The sequence below is a fragment of the Chiloscyllium plagiosum genome, unplaced genomic scaffold (genome assembly GCF_037043375.1).
Source record: "Chiloscyllium plagiosum isolate Xiang-an unplaced genomic scaffold, Cpla_swu_hap1 HiC_scaffold_14, whole genome shotgun sequence".
NCBI lineage: Eukaryota > Metazoa > Chordata > Chondrichthyes > Orectolobiformes > Hemiscylliidae > Chiloscyllium > Chiloscyllium plagiosum.
Window position 1 is genome coordinate 8210113 of NW_028270152.1, and position 19398 is coordinate 8229510.

The 19398-nt window shown below is 47.2% G+C and overlaps 1 protein-coding gene across 3 annotated transcripts in view; it reads right to left on the bottom strand.

Moving 5' to 3' along the window:
• mgll (monoglyceride lipase) overlaps positions 1-19398 on the bottom strand; it is a 103068-nt gene that overhangs the window by 83530 nt on the left and 140 nt on the right. The window contains exons 1-2 of one of the 3 annotated variants that reach the window (XM_043707591.2): positions 19156-19398; positions 18788-18928 (exon numbers count right to left, since the gene is read on the bottom strand). The exon at positions 19156-19398 is cut by the window's right edge and continues 140 nt beyond it. In XM_043707591.2, the coding sequence (XP_043563526.1) occupies positions 18788-18912 (125 nt within the window). In that variant the 5' untranslated portion in view covers positions 18913-18928; positions 19156-19398. Of the gene's footprint in view, positions 1-8160; positions 8761-9279; positions 9304-18787; positions 18929-19155 lie in introns of those variants that run through there. The other 2 variants (XM_043707593.2, XM_043707596.2) reach the window with 2 other exon arrangements.

The window sequence follows — 19398 nt, forward strand, 5'->3', positions numbered from 1 at the left end:
AATCAAGTTTGTTAGACATGATGTCCCACTTCCAAAGCCATGTTGACTATCCCTGATCAGTCCTAATCAAACTTCCTCATCTCAGCTCTGAATGGCTTACCTCTTATTCTCAGACTGTGACCACTAGTTATGGACTTTCCCAACACCAGGAAGATTTGGGAAGAATACATTTTAATGTAGAGAAATGTGAGGTAATGGAACTTTGTAGAAGAAACATGGAGAGACAGTGCAGGGTCAATGGCACAACTTTGAGGAGAGTACAGGGGTTTTTGTGCATGGTTCTCTGAAGGTAGCTAGGCAAGTTAAAACAGTTGTTAAGAAGGTTGATAGGATCCTTGGGTTTATAAAAGAGGCATAGTCTGTAAAAGCAAGGAAGTGATGCGACACCTCCACAAATCATTGGTCAGAACACATTTGGAGCATTCTGTTCAGTTCTGGAAGGATGTTCGAGCCTGGAGAGAGTGCAAAGGAGATTTACCAGAATGACACTGGGAATGAGGGATTTTAGATACAAGGAAAGATTCGATAAATTACCCTTATTCCCCTTGGAACAGAGAAGATGACATGATTGAAATGTTCAAAATTATGAGCAACTTTGACAGAGAAAACATGGATATTCTGTTTCCACTATTGGAATGTCAATAACTAAGGGGCACAATTTATAGATTGCCAGTGAAGAGTGAGATGAAGAGAAACTTCTTTGCTCAGAGAGTTGTTAGGATTTTGAATGCGCTGCCTGGGGGAGTGGTGGAGGCAGATTCTATTGGAATGTTCAAAAGAGAGCTGGATATATATTTGAAAGGGATGATTTTAGAGGGTGATGGAGCTAGGGCTGGAGAGTGGGACTAGCTGGGTAGCTCCTTCCGGATCCAAGTACAGACACGATGGCCTTGTTCTGTTCTTTAAAATTCTATGTTTCTACATGCAGGTAAATGAAGTTCACATTGTCTATCATTAGTAGAAATTAACAAAGAAATTACACCCCTTAATATGTGGAATCTAATACAATACACTGGCCTTCCCTTCCTGCCTCTGGTTTCCCCCCCCCCCCCTTTCTGTCTTCACCATCGTCCCCTCCCTCCACCCAAGGCTTTAGCTGGATGTACAAGTGAGTAACTGAGTGACACAGATCCCCAGTCAGTGCTGAGTCTGGGTCACTGCCTTGCTCTCATGGTCACTGAGGTAGAAAGAGGGAAGATTTACCCCTCTAACCACACCCCCCGCACCCTTGCTCCCAATTACTGCTCTGGAATACCAGCAGGACAGTGCCAATGTGCACTGGGAGGGGTCGGGGGGGGGAGGTGGGGGGTGCTCCTTTCAACGTCAGGAAAGATCACTCAGGCAACAAGCTGGAGAGCACTGTGCCACAGGGGGCCTCATCTCCAGTGAGGAGAGAAAGCGACAAGAGAGGGAAATGATCCGAACTTGGCAGAGAACAAGAGGGACGAGAAACAATCGGGCTGCGAACTTTGGCTGCTATCCCAGCTGTTGAGGGTGTTGTTTTCTGCTGTTTACTCAACAAGTGAATGCAATCTAACGCGGAGCTCTTAACAACGCTTGTAGTGTGCAGCCTAGAAAGCACTTTACATTTCTTTAGCAACTTCGGGATGTCCCAGGAGTGCTTGGCAGACAGTAAAATACATTTGGAGTATAGTCAGCTTTGCAATGTAAGGAGTGTGACAGTCAATTTGTGCACAGCAGGATCCTACACACCAAGGGAGTGATAAATGGCCAGGTAATTTCTCACTGATGCTGGTTGAGGGATAGATATGAGCAAGGGTATTGACGAATAGACTTCAAAACAGTGGCAGAGCCTTGGATTAATATCTCTCTGCTAAAAGACGGCACCTCTGACTGTGCAGCACTCCCTCGGCAATACATGGGCATTCTCGGCTCAGATCCCTGTCACAGGTCAACAAATGATATCACCAGGAGCATTGAAAGGTCGGCTTGGACACTGTCCAGATTTTAGCTTGCAGCAAACTGCTTATGAAAGAGGATGGTTTCACAACGTTCCTGTACTGATAAGAGAAGACAAGCGCCAACTGTACTGACTGTAATAACTTTTACAGAATTGGACAAGATGCACATCGCTGTGTACAGACAGGACAATTGGATCCTGATCAGGAGCTGGCAATAGAGTCAGGGAATTTCACCGAAGACATGACTGAACAGTTACATTTCAAGGAGCATTCGAAGATGCTGAACGATGGAACAACCCTGGGCTGGAAATTCTGAACAGCTTCACTATAAACGCTGGCGAAACCTCAATCTGATTCCCGTGGCTTAGCCTGAAGTGGGAGTGGAAACCTCAGTCGCTCCCAAATGGAACCCCCAACATTTTAATGTCAATAAGCCAGTGACCAGGGGAAGAGTGCAAAGGGCAGAGGTGGAGAAAACAAACAAGAGAAAGAGGCAGAGAGAGAAGGAGAGAGAGAGAGAGAGAGAGAGCTAAAGGTGAGGGGACTAAGAAATATACAGAGGGACAGAGAGAAAGGAATGTGAGATGTGAATATGGACATGAGAAAAACAAGAGTTGAGGCACATAACATAGAGAAGCAGACGCCATGCAGAGAAGAGCGGAGAATATCAACTCTCACACCTCACTCAGGACAGGTGGAGAAACAGGAAGACACAGTGGAACACAATGGACAGAGAGGCAGAAGTGACAGAAAAAAACGAGGCAAGGAACACGGGACATTGATATTGATTGATTTATTGTTGTCACATGTACCATGATACAGTGAAAAGTGTTGCTTTATGTGCTATACAGGTAGATCACATAATACAAAGTGCACCAGGGGGTAGCAGGAGAGAGTGCAGAATACAGTATTACAGCCACTGAGAAGGTGCTGAGACAGAGATCAACATGAACATTTGAGAGGTGCTTTCAAAAGGCTGACAACAGCGAGGAAACAGCTTATCTTGAATTGATTTGTACATGTATTTAAACATTTCTATCTATATTAGGGATAGGAAGAATGGAAGAAAAATAAGCAAACTGAAATAGAAACACAAAGCAGTATTTTGAGAGAGACAGTGATTGAGGGGGAGATGGGAAAGAACTGTCAGCTAGATAGAAACAAAGAGACTGTGTCATATCAGAGACAGAAATAAAGACAAAAACGCCTTGCTGTGATATAACAAGAATGGAGTTAGGTGATACAAATGTGTTTATAGAATATTTCCGAAGCATTTTTCACTGTTTTTACTCACTAGCCTCCCCCCATGTTCCTATTTACAAACCCATGACACTAAAACATCACCAGTTCAATTTTTTCCATACATTTCACCCTTACGTGCACAGAGCTGACTAGACCCTTAAGACAACACTAGGAACCATAGCTAAACTGAAATGTTTTAGAAACACTTATTTAATTGCACTGATCTCCACAATTATTGCCCCTACCCCACCTCATCTGACTCCAATACCTTAACTCCATCTTGTAGTCTCTTGCTTCCCCCATTTGTGGCCTCAGTGCCACAGCTTTGGGGAGATGGCATCACGGTGGGTTTATAGGAAAGGCAGTGTTATAGGATGGTGGCGGGGGTGTCTGGAGAGGAAGCTTCTTGGAGGGTTGGTGTGGACCTGATGGGATGAAAGGCTGGCTTGAACACTGGAGACATTCTACATTTGTGACCCAGAAGAGTAACTCATCCGGTCACACTTTCCTGCCGTTTCCCTGTAACCCTTCAATTGATTTTCCTCTTTAGATAATTATCCAATTCTTTTAAATGCTGTCTCGATTTAGCCTCGATTCCATCACGTTCTCAGGCTCTACATTCCATGACCACTCACTGTCTGATAAAAGAAAATGTCCTCATAGCCACCCGATTATCTTAAATCTATGTAATTCCCACCAAAAGGAAGGCTTTCTTCCCATCGACTCTGTCCAGGTGCCACATGGCTGTGAAAGTCTCTAGCAAATCTACTCACTTACAGTACCAACGTCTTCTGTCCATCAGATAAAAGAGGGTGCTACTGGTCTCAGAGCAAAAGACAAAAGGGATACTAATGGTAATAGAGAAGGGATATAGATGAAGGTGTTATTAGCACAGAATAGGACATTCACTCAAATGAAATTCACCAAAGATCCTCACACAGCACCTTCCAAACGACTACTTCCATCTAGAAGGACAAGGGCAGCAGATACATGGGAACACTATCCGCTGCAAATTCCCCTCCAAGCCCCTCACCATCCTGACTTGGAAATATATCGCCGTTCCTTCAGTGTTGCTGGGTCAAAATCCTAGAATTCCCTCCCTAATGGAATTGTGGGTCAATCCATAGCACATGGATTGCAGCGGTTCAAGAAGGCAGCTTACCCTCCCCTTCTCAAGGGGCAACTAGGGATGGGGCAATAAATGCTGACCCAGCCAGCAACACCCATGTGCTGTGAGAGAGTAGGAAAAATCTCTGCTGGGAGTAAACCCATGAAATCAAAATGGAGGACAAAGGTCCATGGCCTGAAGTTGTCCATCATCCTGTTGTTTTCTGAAGGCTGGAAAGTGCCTGAGCAGAAAATGAGGTGCTATTTCTTCAGCTTTCTTTGGTTTCAGTGGGACTCTGCAGCAGATCAGAAATGCGACTGAACTGACTGAAATGACCTTTTTACCATCCGTCCCTCCAGCCACCCACCTACTCACCCCTCCCACCAGAGGTCACCAGCTCTTCATTCAACCACCGTGAAAAGGTGTGGGACTTTAACAATGCTCTGCTCGTGGAATGAGGGCACTGTTTACAAACTGGGTAAGGTGTCAGTACAGGCTGACACCTCAGTAAAGCTCAGCTGAATAACACAGGTGTGGTCCAAATCACAGAATCACTGAACTCCATCCAACCTACAGTAAACATTGTCACATAAGGAGTGTTTTCTGAAAAATAGGTCTAGCGTGGTGTAAAATATTTTTAAAGCAGCACTTCCATAATTAGAGTGATAGACTCAGAGATGTAAGCAGAGAAACAGACCCTTCAGTCCAACCCGTCCATGCTGATCAGATATGATAAATTAATCTAGTCCCATTTGCCAGCACCCGGCCCATACCCCTCTAAACCCTTCCTATTCATATACCCATCCAGATGTCTTTTAGATGTTGTAATTGTACCAGCCTCCACCACTTCCTTTGGCAGCTCATTCCACACATACACTACCCTTTGCGTGAAAATGTTGCCCCTTAGCTCCCTTTTATGTCTTTCCCCTCTCACCCTAAACCTATGCCCTCTAATTTTGGACTCCCCCACCCTGGGGAAAAGACCTTGTCTATTTGCCCCATCCATGCCCCTCATGATTTTATAAACCTCTATAAGGTCACTCCTCAATCTCCGACGCTCCAGGGAAAACAGCCCCTACCTCTTCAGCCTCTCCCTATAGCTCAAACCCTCCAACCCTGGCAACATCCTTGTAAATCCTTTCTGAACCCTTTCAGGTTTCACAACATCTTTCCTATAGGAGGGAGACCATGCTGTATTCCAAAATGACTTCTAAGGAAATGACAAATGGTGGGTATAATTTATTTGGTATCCACAGCAGCCTGTGATGCTCATGAATGGTATTAGTGTTAGGGAGCGTCAGTGCTATGACAGCAGACACTCAGCTACAATCAAGAGGGGAGCATTTACTTTGGTGAGGGTGTGGGTGCAGGTGAAGGCAATGCCATCTGACACTACCCTGAGTGCATCTTCTTTTCATTCATTCATGGGGTGTGGGCATCACTGGCTGGGCAGCATCTATTGCCCAGAGGGCAGTGACGAGTCAGCCACATTGCTGTGGGTCTGGAGTCACATGTCAGCAAAAGTGCGGACTGCAGATGCTGAAGATCAGAATTGAGAATGTGGTGCTGCAAAAACACAGCAGGCCAGGCAGCATCCGGAGGAACAGGAAAATCAACGGTTCGGGCTAAAGCCCTTCATCAGGAATCACGTGTAGGCCAGACCAGGTAAGGAAGGCAGAATTCCTTCCCTAAACAGAATTAGTGACCCAGATGGGTTTTTCCCAACAATGGATTCATGGTCATCATCAGACTCTTAACTCCAGTGGCAGGATTCGAACCTGGGTCCCCAGAACATTACCTGGGTCTCTGGATTAACAGTCCCTGTGATAATTCCAATAGGCCATCACCTCCCCATCTGCAGATGGCCACCATGTCTTGCTATCCATTGAGGCTCTTAAGTGGGCAATTGATGCCCAATGAAGACATTTATCCTGCGGCCGTTCTGCACTGTGGGTGGGACACGGTGGAGAAATTTTCATGTTCTATCAAATCCTTGAGAAGTTTTCCTAGATTAGATTATCTAGCAGTATGCAAACAGGTGCTTCGGCCCAACAAGTCCCTCTGAAGAGTAACCCACACCCAGACCCAGACCCATTCCCCTACATTTACCCCTGACTAATGCACCTAACCCTATGTACAATTTGGCACGGCCAATTCACCTAACCTGCACATCTTTGGGCTGTGGGAGGAAACCCACACAGACACGGGAAGAAAGTGCAAAGGCAGGAATTGAACCCAGGACCCTAGCACAGTGAGGCAGCAGTGCTAACCACTGAGCCACCATGTTACCCCTTTTCTTGCACCCAGTAGAGCCATCCATGATGACAAGGCAGAGAGGAAATAGATGCCACCCAAAGCCAACTGCAGAACAGCTGGGGGAAGAATGTGTGAACCAGGAGGCTGATGGAGACTGAAGTGACAAGATGGGCTCTGGCCATCAACGTGTCACCAAAATCTGACCGAGAGCGTGGTGCTAGAAAAGCACAGCAGGTCAGGCAGCATCCGAGGAGCAGAAGAACCAACGTTTCAGGCATAAGCCCTTCATCAGCTTATGCCCGAAATGTAGACTCTTCTGCTCCTCGGATGCTGCCTGACCTGCTGTGCTTTTCCAGCACCACACTCTCGACTCTGATCTCCAGCATCTGCAGTCCTCACTTTCTCCTCCTCCAAAATCTGAGGGGTCCACCTTAAACAATATCACCTACAGCCTTCTATCAGCGCCTATGGGTTCAGCTCTGAAGTGATGGAGAACTGGTGATCAGGACAGAGTCGTGAACATGGGCGTCCCTCGTCCACAGTGTATACATGGGTACCAAAAGCATACAGGACGCAGGAGCCCTGCCTGTGGAGGGAGGTGCCTGTGGACAGCAGCATCTGACCAGTCCTCTTCAGGGTATCCTCTGCTCAGTCCAACAAGGAAGGGGCTCAAACGAGTGCCCCAAACACAGATGGTCCCCCTTTCTGCAGGCTGGGAAACCACTCTCAGCGGGCTTACCATCTTCAGGGGCAAGGAAAGAAAACTCGAAACAATTCCACATGGAATGCTACAAAATTTGTGGATAATCTTCAGACTGACCATCCGGAAAGATGGACTCCAGTCATATCAGGTGAACAATCCAAATCGCCAGCACTGTCCTCAGTGAGACCCACTTTCCTCACGGAGATGTCTAAAGGAACAAGCAGTATTCTACAGGAAAAGAAAGGCCAACAGCAACCTTTGTATTAATGGAGATCATGTTGAATCCAGTTAGGAGCAAGGATGTACTGCCAGAGCTGTCCATTTGTATAAAATATAAAAGGCTCATGACATTTTATTGCAACCTCAGCTGTAGTCAATATGCTGTCAATCCCCAGCACTTATGCCCTGGCCTTTGGTTCTGATGAAGCTGTTGAGGAACAGTTCTATTCAATCTTGATGAAGTCCTCAATGTCATCCCAAAAGAAGAAAACGGCATCCCTCTGGGGATGTGAATGACAGATTTGGTGGTGACTCCAGGGTTTGGACAGGAGCCATGTCAGGAAGCCAATGCAGCAGCTGACAAAGTCAGCTCAGAATAATCTCATTACAACAAACGCTGTCTTCCAAAAGAACCGTGTGGAGACATCCTGGATTGTGCCATTCTTCCAGCCAAAGATCCAAGTGATGCCTGGATCACTGGACAGGCCACTCACTTATCCACTGCATCCAGCAGAAAGATATCACCAGAATCAAACCTTTGAGAGGAAGAACATCAAAGCACTAAGACAGCTCAACAGTAGAGAGGAATTCCAAATGCAACTTGCACCAAATTTGGAAATTTCTCGCACACCCAACTCAATTCCAGCACAGTACCACAAACACACAATCCCACTCCAATACTGCAGCAATAGTAGAAGTGCAAACTGTACCTCAGTGGGCAGCACTCTGGTCAGTGAGCTGGTGTTCTAGGCATGGTGGCTCAGTGGTTAGCACTGCTGCCTCACAGCACCAGGGACCTGGGTTTAATTCCCGCCTCGGGCGACAGTCTGTGTGGAGTTTGCACATTCTCCCCGTGTCTGCGTGGGTTTCCTCCGGGTGCTCTGGTTTCCTCCCACAGTCCAAAGATGTGCAAGTCAGGTGAATTGGCCGTGCTAAATTGCCCGTAGTGGTAGGTGCCTTAGTCAGGGGTGAATGCAAGGGAATGGGTCTGGGTGGGTTGCTCTTCGGAGGGTCAGTGTGGACTGGTTGGGCCAAAGGGCCTGTTTCCACTGTAGGGAACCTAATCTAATCTAACCATTTCAGAGCACAAGGTCTAGAGAGGTAGCCCAGTGTCAGTAATGAGCCAAGGCTGCATTCTTGAGGGTGAAATCTTGATGAGGTTACTGAATTGAGGGCACATTTGTTCCCTCAGATGAATATAAAAGTTTCAATGGCACGATCTGGACTCAAATTCCGCCATGGCAGATGGTAGAATTTGAATTCAACAAAATAAATATGGAATTAAAAGTCGACTGATGACCATGAATCCATTGTCAATTGTCAGAAAATTCCATCTGGTTCACTAATGTCCTTTAGGAAAATAAATCTGCCATCTTTACCTGGTCTGGCCTACATGTGACTCCAGACCAACAGCAATGTGGTTCACTCTCAACTGCCCTCTGAAACGGCCTAGCAAGCCATTCATTTATATCAGTCCTAGCAAGTCACAACAAAGGAATGAAACCGGGTGGACTACCTGGCAATGACCTTGGAACCACGAAAGACAACAGAAAAAACACAAACAGCCCTGTCAACCATGCAAAGTCCTCCTTACCAATATCTGGGGGCTAATGCCCTCCCTACCTGCATTGTGGGTTAACCCACAGCACATAGACTGCAGTGATTCAAGAAAGCAGCTCACTACCGCCTTCTCAAGGGGCAAATGGAGATGGGCTATCAATGCTGGCCAGCCAACGACGCCCAAGTTGCACAAATAAATAAAAAAAAACTCAATGAACAGCGGTGAGGTTACCAAAATGTATTCAACTAACTTCACTAACACTGATTACCTGGTCATTATCTCATTGTGGGACCTTGCTGTGCAGAAATTGACCATTTTATTTTCCACGTTGCTTGAGTTATAACAAGAGGCTGGACAGGCTGGGACATTGTTCACTGAAGCCCTGGAGGTTGAGGGGTGACCTTATGACATTTATAAAATCATGAGGAGCATGGATAGAGTGAGTAGCCCAAGGTCCTTTCTCATGGGTGGGTGAGTTCAAAACTAGGCGGTGTATTTTTAAGGTGAGCACGGTGGCTCAGTGGTTAGCACTGCTGCCTCACAGCGCCAGAGACCCGGGTTCAATTCCCGAGGCGGGAATTATATGTGTGTCTGTGTGGAGTTTGCACATTCTCCCCGTGTTCTGCGTGGGTTTCCTCTGGGTGCTCTGATTTCCTCCCACAGTCCAAAGATGTGCAGGTTAGGTGAATTAGCCATGCCTGTAGTGTCAGTACATTAGTCAGGGGTAAATATGGGAGGGTAGGTTTCTCTTTGGAGGGTCGGTGTGGACTTGTTGGGCCAAAGGGAATGTTTCCACACTGTAGATAATCTAAAAAAAAGGAGAAAGATTTAAAAGGGACCTGAGGGGCAACTCTTTCACACAGAATGTGGTTCACATGTGGAATGAACTGCCAGAGGAAGCAGTATACGCAGGTACAGTTACAACTTTTAAAAGACATTTAGACAGGTACATGAAAGGAAATGTTTAGAGGGATGTGGGCCAAATGCAGGCAGGTGGGACTAGTTTAGTTTGGGAAACTTTGTCGACATGGACGGGTAGGACGAAGGGTCTGTTTCCATGCTGAATGACTCATTTAGAGTACTTCAACTTTACTTGAATACTACATTTGGAGTACTGTGTGCAGTTTTGGCCTCATAACTCAGGAAGGGTGTACTGGCCCTGGAGTGTGTTTCAGAGGAGGTTCATCAGAATGGTCCCAGGAATGAAAAGCTTAACATATGAGGAAAGTTTGAGGTCTCTGGGTCGACACTCAATAGAGTTTAGAAGGATGAGAGGGGGATCTAATTGAAACTTACTGAAAAGCCTGGACAGAGTGGATGTTGGGAAGATGTTTCTATTGGCAGGAAAGACTAGGACCCGAGGACACAGCCTCAAAATAAAGGGAAGACCCTTTAAAATGGGGATAAGGAGAATCTTCTTCAGCCAGAGAGTGGTGAATCTATGGAATTCATTGCCACTGAAGGGTGTGGAGGCAGGGTCATTGAGTACATTTAAGATGGAGATAAAGTTAAAAAATCACTCAACACAGGTTATAGTCCAAAAGGTTTATTTGGAAGCACTAGCTGTCAGAGCTCTGCTCCCTCATCAGGTGCTAGTGCGTCCAAATAAACCTGTTGGACTGGTGTTGTGTGATTTTTTTTACTTTGTCCACCCCAGTCCAACACCGGCATGTCCAAGTCAAGACTGAGATAGATTGATAGGTTCTAGAGGATCAAGGGGATCAAGGGTTATAGGGACAAAGTGGGAGAACGGGGTTGAGAAACTTATCGGCCATGATTGAATGGCAGAGCAGACTTAATGGGCTGAGTGACCTAACTTCTGCTCCTATGTCTTATGGTCTTATGGACTCAATGACTTGAAAATACACTTGCTTATCAAGGACAGCAGCTTCTGCTCTGTTTGGAGTGGCATGGTAGCTCAGTGGTTAGCAATGCTGCCTCACAGCGCCAGGGACTCGGGTTTGATTCCAGCCTCGGGTGGCCATCTGTGTGGAGTTTGCAGATTCTCCCCGTGTCTGTCTGGGTTTCCTCTGGGTGCTCCGGTTTCCTTCCACAGTCTAAAGATGTGCAGTTTAGGTGAATTGGCCATGTTAAATTGCCTGTAGTGTTAGATGCATTAGTCAGAGGGAAATGGGTCTGGGTGGGTTACTCTTCGGAGGGTCGGTGTGGACTTGTTGGGCCGAAGGGCCTGTTTCCATACTGTAGGGAATCTAATCTAATTGATATCTGTGAACCAGATAGGTTTTTACAACAATCAACACTAAGTCCTGAGACTAGGTTTGATCATTGAATTGTAAATCTATCAGCAGCCATGAGCTGAAATAGCCTTGAAAAAGGGGCCAACAACAATGAGTTAAAGTGGCCACGGACATTACCTGACGCACACACAGGTTGGCCAAGTTTCATGAGACCAGCGTGGGATAAACAAAAACCAACCTGAACAAGAATTAACTTCTTACCCAAGAGCAATTATACCGTGTCAGTCTTCCCCCATCCCAAAGGACTTGCATTCCACACACGCTCCCAATCCCCCCCACCCCTGGCCAGGAGAAGCATGAAGATGTCCATATAGAAGCTTATAAGATTGTGAATGGCAGGGGTAGAGTGGAAGGTATGAGGCTTTTCCCCAGGGTGGAGAGATCAATTGCTAGGGGACACAGGTTCAAGGTGCAAGGGGAGCAAGTTTAACAGAGATTTGTGAGGCACATTTTTCACACAAAGGGTGGTGGGTGCTTGGTACATATTGCCAGAGGAGGTGGTGGAAACAGACACAATAGCAACATTCAAGAAGCACCTGGACAGATACATGAAGAGGAAGGGAATAGAGAGGTACTGATACAGTAAGTGAAGATGGTTTAGTATGGAATGTGGCAGTACAGGCTTGGAAGGCAGAAGGGCCTGGTTCTGGTGCTGTATTGTTCTTTGTTATTTGTCCATATCTCCTACTTTGATTACACCATTATAAGGATCTTCACATTTGGAAATGGAATCTTACCTACAATTGTCCAACATGAAAACATAACACACACAGACACAGGATTTACAACTAGCTTGTATTTCAAACTGCTTTTTTTACCAGAGGTGTGGCAATGGGTTTTAAAACTGATCACAGGATGGAGACGGTTGTCCCTATCTCTCAACAACAGAAACACACGAGTCACAGCACTAACTAGGAAGAAACGTCAGAAAGCTGAGAACTGAAAAGAAAACTGCAACATTCATTCCTGCTGGTTGCCCAAGAACCCAACCAGCCGATTATGGTCACAAGGTTAAAATCTTAGCCTCAAAAGACACTCAAAGGAGTTTAAAATGTAAATTATTTTACTCAATTTTATACAGGACACTATCACTTTTTAACCTTGTGTGTGAGAGTTGGTGTGTGTGTGCGCATGTGTGTGTTCAAGTGTGTGTTTGTGCACATATGTGTGTCTGTGTGTGCATGTGTTAGTGTGTGTGTTTCCATCTGTGCAGTATGTACAGATAGAAGCTTATAAGATTGTGAATGGCAGGGATAGAGTGGAAAGTATGAGGCTTTTCCCTAGGGTGGAGGGATCAATTACTAGGGGACACAGGTTCAAGGTGCAAGGGGAGCAAGTTTAACAGAGATGTGTGAGGCACATTTTTCACACAAAAGGTGGTGAGTGCTTGGAACATGTTGCCAGAGAAGGTGGTGGAAACAGACACAATAGCAACATTCAAGAAGCACCTGGACAGATACATGAAGATGAAGGGTATAGAGACGTACTGATAGAGGTACTGTGTGTGTGTGTCACGCTGTGTATGTGTGTGTCTCGGTGTGTGTGTGTGTGTCTTGCTGTGTGTGTGTCTCGGCGTGTGTGCGTGTCTCGCTGTGTGTGTGCTTCGCAGTGTGTGTGTTTGTCTTGCTGTGTGTGTGTGTCTCAGTGTGTGTGTGTCTCGCTGTGTGTGTGTGTGTCTCGCTGTGCGTGCGTGTCTCGCTGTGTATGCGTGTGTGTGCGTCTTGCTGTGTGTATGTCTTGGTGTGTGTGTGTCTCGCTGTGTGTGTGTGTGTCTCAGTATGTGTGTGCATGTCTCGGTGTGTATGTCTCAGTGTGTGTCTCTCGGTGTGTGTGTCTCGGTATGTCTGTATCTGTGCGATGTGTATCTGTGCATCTGTGTATGTATCCATTTGTCTGTGTCTGTGTGTCCATGTGTTTGTGTCTGTATGTGTGTCTGTGATTATGTGTATCTGCATGGGTGCAGTGTGTGTCCTTGCGTCTGTGTGTGTTTGTTTGTGTTTGTTTCTGTGTCTGTGTCTGTGTCTATGTATGTTTGTATGTATGCGGTGTGTGTCCTTGCATCTGTGTTTGTTTGTGTCTGTGTCTGTGTACATGTCTGTGTCTGTGTACACGTCTGTGTCTACGTGGATCTGTCTATGCGTGACAATCAATGACTGCACAAAAGTTGCATGCTTGACATTGTGTCTTTATTATTTTTCCAGAGCAGCAGATAATATGTGTTTTTTTTAAACTCAGGAGAACATTACTGCTCCAGTAAAAACAAGTTAACTGCACTTTGATTGGAGAGAGATGTAGCTTCACATTAAAATGAAGTTAAACTTTTGTGGTGACTGACTGATAAGGCTCCATTCATCCCTTTTTCACCTGGGGGTAAAGAAACGGTGTCAGCGATGAGGGAATTGGGCTTGTTCTCCTTAGAGAGAGGAGAGTTGAGAACAGAATTGATTGAGAAATCATGAGGTGTCAGCTTGGAGTGGATAGAGAGAAACTGTTCCTATTGGCAGAAGAGGAGAGAAAAGCAAAGGGAAGGCGCATGTCGAAGAATCCAAGTACAGCGGGAGGAAAGGTGTGATTTGTGGGTGGCAACTGTCTGTGTGAAGTTTGCACATTCTCCCCGTGTCTGTGTGGGTTTCCTCTGGGTGCTCGGGTTTCCTTCCACAGTCCAAAGATATACAGGTTAGGTGAACTGGCCATGCTAAATTGCCCGTAGTGTTAGGTGAAGGGGTGTTATGGGTCTGGGTGGGTTGCTCTTTGGAGGGTCGGTGTGGACTTGTTGGGCCGAAGGGCCTGTTTCCACACTGTAAGTAATCTAATCTATTACTCAGTGAGTGGTTTGGATTCGGAATGCACTGTCTAGGTTTGTGGTGGAGGTGCATTCAATCAGTCTGTTGTACATGTGCTGGCTTTTAGAAAGACCTTTCCAATTAGCCCCACCCCCATCCTACTCCTTCCCACCGGCTTGACAAAGGCATTTGAAAGTTACTACTGAACCTGCTTCCTCCAACCACTCAGGCAGAGTGCTCCAAATCACAGCAATCCAATTATCCTTACATCGCTCCAAGCCCAACCCAATCCCTTTCTTCTGGCAGCTTTGTAAACCTATGCTTTCTCGTTATTTCGGAAATAATTGTTCCTTATCACAGCCACTTAAAATTGGGATCACCTCTATTTGCTGCGATAATGGTTCTCTTTCAAAGTACAGCATTTTACTATAGAACACATTGAGAAATTAGCAAGAACAACATGCATTTAGGTAGTGCCTTTTGCACAATTGATCCATGCAGAAGGAGGCCAGCTTGTCTGCAGCAGCCTTTCAAACAAGCCCCATTACCTATTTCAAATCTCTGACTTTCTCCCCACAATATTGTACAATATCTCTAGTTAAAAAAAGAAGCAATGCCTCATCAAAACTACATCAGGTTGTTTCACAAGAGTGCTATCCCATAATATTTGATATTCGGCTACAGAAGGGGATAGAGGTGTACAAGAGGTATAGATCGAGTGGATAGCCAGGGACTTTTTCCCTGGGTGGAAATGGCTATCATTAAGGAGGCATCATTTTAAGGTGATTGGAGAAAGGTTTAGGGGAGATGACAGAGGTAGGGTTCTTCACACAGAGAGTGGTGGGTGTGTGGAATGCAGTGCCAGCGGTGGTAGTAGAGTCAGAGACATTTGGGACATTTAAGCGACTCTTGGATAGGTTCATGGAAGATAGTACAGTGAAGAATGTGTAGTTCAGGAACCCCACACCGCCCGATTCTACCTCCTACCCAAGAGCCATAAGCCTGACTACCCCACCGACCTATCATCTCAGCCTGTTCCTGCCCCACCGAATTCATCTCTACCTACCTCGATACTGTCCTTCCCCCCACCCCCATCCAGGAACTCCTCACACATGTTCAGGAGATCACCCATGCCCTCCACCTCCTCCAAGACTTCCGTTTCCCGGCACCCAACACCTCATCTTTACCATGGACATCCAGTCCCTCTATACCTCCATCCGCCATGACCAGGGCCTCTAAGCCCTCCATTTCTTCCTCTTCTCACATCCCCATCACTACCCATCCACTGACACTCTCATTTGTTTGGCTGAACTGGTCCTCACCCTCAACAATTTCTCCTTCCAATCCTCCCACTTCCTCCAGGCCAAAGGGGTAGCCATGGGCACCCATATGGGCCCCAGCTATGCCTGTCTCTTTGTCAGCTACGTGGAACAGTCCATCTTCTGCAGTTACACCGACACCACTCCCCTCCCTTTCCTCTGCAACATTGATGACTGCATCGATGCCACCTCAAGCTCCCACGAGGAGGGTGAACAGTTCATCAACTTCACCAACACATTCCACCCTGACCTTAAATTCACCTGGACCATCTCAGACACCTCCCTCCCCTTCCTGGACCTCTCTATTTCCATCAACAGTGACCAACTCAACACTGACATGTTCTACATATCCACTAACTCCCACAGCTACCTGGATTACACCTCCTCCCACCCTACCTCCTGTAAAAATGCTATCCCTTATTCCCAATTCCTCCACATCCGCCTCATCTGCTTCCAGGAGGACCAGTTCCACTACAGAACACACCAGATGACCTCCTTCTTTAAAGGCAGCAATTTCCCCTCCCACATGGTCGATGATGCCCTCCAGCGCATTTCATTCACTTCCTGCACCTCCACCCTCGATCCCCACCCCTCCAACCACAAGGACAGGACCCCCCCCCCCGATCCTCACCTTTCACCCCACCAACCTCCGTATACATCATATCATCCTCCGCCATTTCTGGCACCTACAAACAGACCTCACTACCAGGGATATATTTCCCTCCCCACCTTTATCCACTTTCCATAAAAACCGTTCCCTCCATCAGGTTCACGTCCCCCAACAACCCACCCTTCCCTCCTGGCACCTTCCCCTGCCATCAGAGGAATTGCAAAACCTGCACCCACACCTCCTCCCACCTCACCTCCATCCAAGGCCCCAGAGGATCCTTCCACCTCCTGCACTTCCACCCATGTCATTTATTGTATCCGTTGCTCCCGATGCTGTCTCCTCTACATTGGGGAGACAGGGCACCTTCTCGCAGAGCACTTCGGAGATTATCACTGGGACACCCGCACCAACCAACCCCACCCCCCCGTGGCCGAATGTTTCAACTCCCCCCCAACTCAACCGAGGACATGCAGGTCCTGGGCCTCCTCCACCGCTACTCCCTCACCACCCGATGCCTGGAGGAAGGACGTCTCATCATCCGCCTCGGGACCCTCCAACCCCACGGCATCAATGTGGATTTCACCAGTTTCCTCATTCCCCCCCCACCTTATCCCAGTTCCAACCTTCCAACTCAGCACTGTCCTCATGAACTGTCCCACCTGTCCATCTTCCTTCCCACCTATCCGCTCCCCCCTCCTCTCCGACCTATCACCTTTACCCCCACCTCCATCCACCTATCACTTTCCCAGCTACCTTCTCCCCAACCGAACACCCTCCCATTTATCTCTCAGCCCCTTTGGGCCTTGCCCACATTCCTGACGAAGACCTTATACTCGAACCGTCGACTCTCCTGCTCCTCAGATGCTGCCTGAGTGGCTGTGCTTTTCCAGCACCACACTCTTCGATTCTGATCTCCAGCATCTGCAGTCCTCACTTTCTCCTCGTGTGTGGGTTAGTCTGATCTTAGAGTAGGATAAAAGGTCGGCACAACATCGAGGGCCGAAGGGCCTGTACTGTGTTGTCCTGTTCTATATTCTACATCCAGATTGATGTAGAGTTTGGTTTTAAGCCAATGAGTGGCGGCTGTGGTGCTGGAAAAGCACAGCAGGTCAGGCAGCATCCGAGGAGCAGGAAAATTGACGTTTCAGACATAAGCCCTTCACCTGATGCTGCCTGACCAGGCTGTGCTTTTCCAGCACCACGCTCTAGTCTCTAATCTCCAGCATCTGCAATCCTCGCTTTCGCCGAGTTGATTTTAACGCAGTGGGGTAAAGCAGGAGAATTGGGGGGGTGGGGACAAGGGGGAAGTGGTGAGTTTCAGAGAGGCAAATTCCAGGTCTCTCAAGACATGCATCATTAAAACTGAGGAGAGGCCAGAGGTGAAGGAAGGGGGGGGAGGGGAGGAGTTCCCACCAATCAGGCAGGGTGGGGTATGTGAGAAGGACACCGTTGAAAATACAGGGACTTGTGAAATAGGTCTGGAGCTGGCGAAAGGTGCCACGTAAATGCAGGTGATTTCTTTCATTAACCAGCTTTCCTAATCAACCTGTATCAGGGATGTTATTCCACACCCCCTGGGGCAGGTGGGACTTTAACCCGGGCCTCCTGGTCCAAGAGTGGGGACACTACCACAGAAAGAGCTGACGGAACATTGGGAGCCAGGGATAAATCGCTGGAGCACCATCTCTACCTGGCGTTCAGGCCAACTGTGCAAAGGAGTTGAGTGAAGGTCGGGGGGCGAGGGGAGGTTTAAAGGCTGCTCTCTCTCGGGTTCAAGACCCACCTGCTCCAGAGGTGTGTCATTGCCAGTTCCCGGAGAGAAAACAGCTCCAATGAGCGGAGTTGGCTAATTCTCCCCTCGGCTCGGATATTGGTGGAGATATTGCTGTTCGATTGGCAATGCGAACCGGAGAAACAGATCCATGTGGGAAGCTATCTCAGAGAGATGGGCAGGAGGGGGGGTGGGAGGTGAAAGGGAAAATGTAAAATCCCTGACCACGCATGGGAAGGAGGAGAGGGCGATCCATTGTGGGGCAGGGAAATTTCTGATTGAATAATAAATGTAAAACATCATGACCCAGTGTCTGTAGCGGTCCTGGACGTTATAAACGGGTTGATAAAGTCTCTCTTTCACACACACAAATACACACAGAGACACACACTCACATACACACTCATACAGACACACATACACACTCATATACACACTCATACACAACACATATACACACAGAGGCACACATACACACTCATATACACACACATACAAATACACAGACACACGCACATGCACACACACACATACACACACTCATACACACACTCATATACACACACATATATACACATACACACACAGAGAGACACACATACACACTCATATATGCACACACACACGCACATACACACAAAGATACACACGCACATACACATACACACATACACACACATATGCACACACGCACAGACACACAAATATACACACAAAAATACCCACGCACATACACACACACAGACACACTCACTCACACACACACAGACACACACAGAGGATCATACAGGAACTTACAATATCCTGAACCGCCCCCCCCCCCCGCCTCCGAAATTGCTACACCTCAGTCGGATCAATTTCCCCCAATTGAGTGGCTAGAGAGTGGGGGTGGTGGTGAGGGAGAGAAATTGACATGGGGTCAATTGCACCTACACACAAACACAGCCTTGACGTTAGAACTCACCCCACAGCTCTGTGGGCTCAGAAACCTATTGTTTTAATTTCTGATCGCTAACAATACGGTAAAGTGCTGACCTGGGCGGTCCGGGAGGTTCCCAGTATCTACAGAAAATGTAATTCCCATCAGCGTTGACAAAATGCGACAGGTCCTTATAAAGCAAGCCCTGGGGTGTCACTCGATCCCCACTTTCCTCCAACATTGCTGCGCCTGGGCACCTGGAACACATAGTATTTTTAATTTTGTTTTCCGAAAAGACACAAATCAAAAGTTACCGGTTATTGTGGGGAGGGTGGTGGTGCTGGGGGGGGGGAGAGAGTGTTGAGGAAAATAACAGGGGACATCAGTGTTAAATCTGGGCTGGAGTTCCCCTTGAAGGTCTGTGACCCCCACACACACACTCAGGGGGATTTCTAATAACAACAGTGGAACGCAGAACACTTACCTTAAATAAATACACGTTCACCGACACAATCACAGAACACAGGCGAGGTGGGGGGGGGGGGGGGGGTGCTGAAAGAGGAAGATCTTAACGCAGAATCAGGACCTTCCTGCTTTGCTCTGAAGTCGTTTCGCATTTCACTTGAACAAATCTTGTTGATTTTCTCTCTCTCTCTCTCTCTCTGTCATTCCCTCCCCTCTAAGTGCGGGAGGCTGAGTGACTCTCCCTCTGGCGGTGCCCGAATGC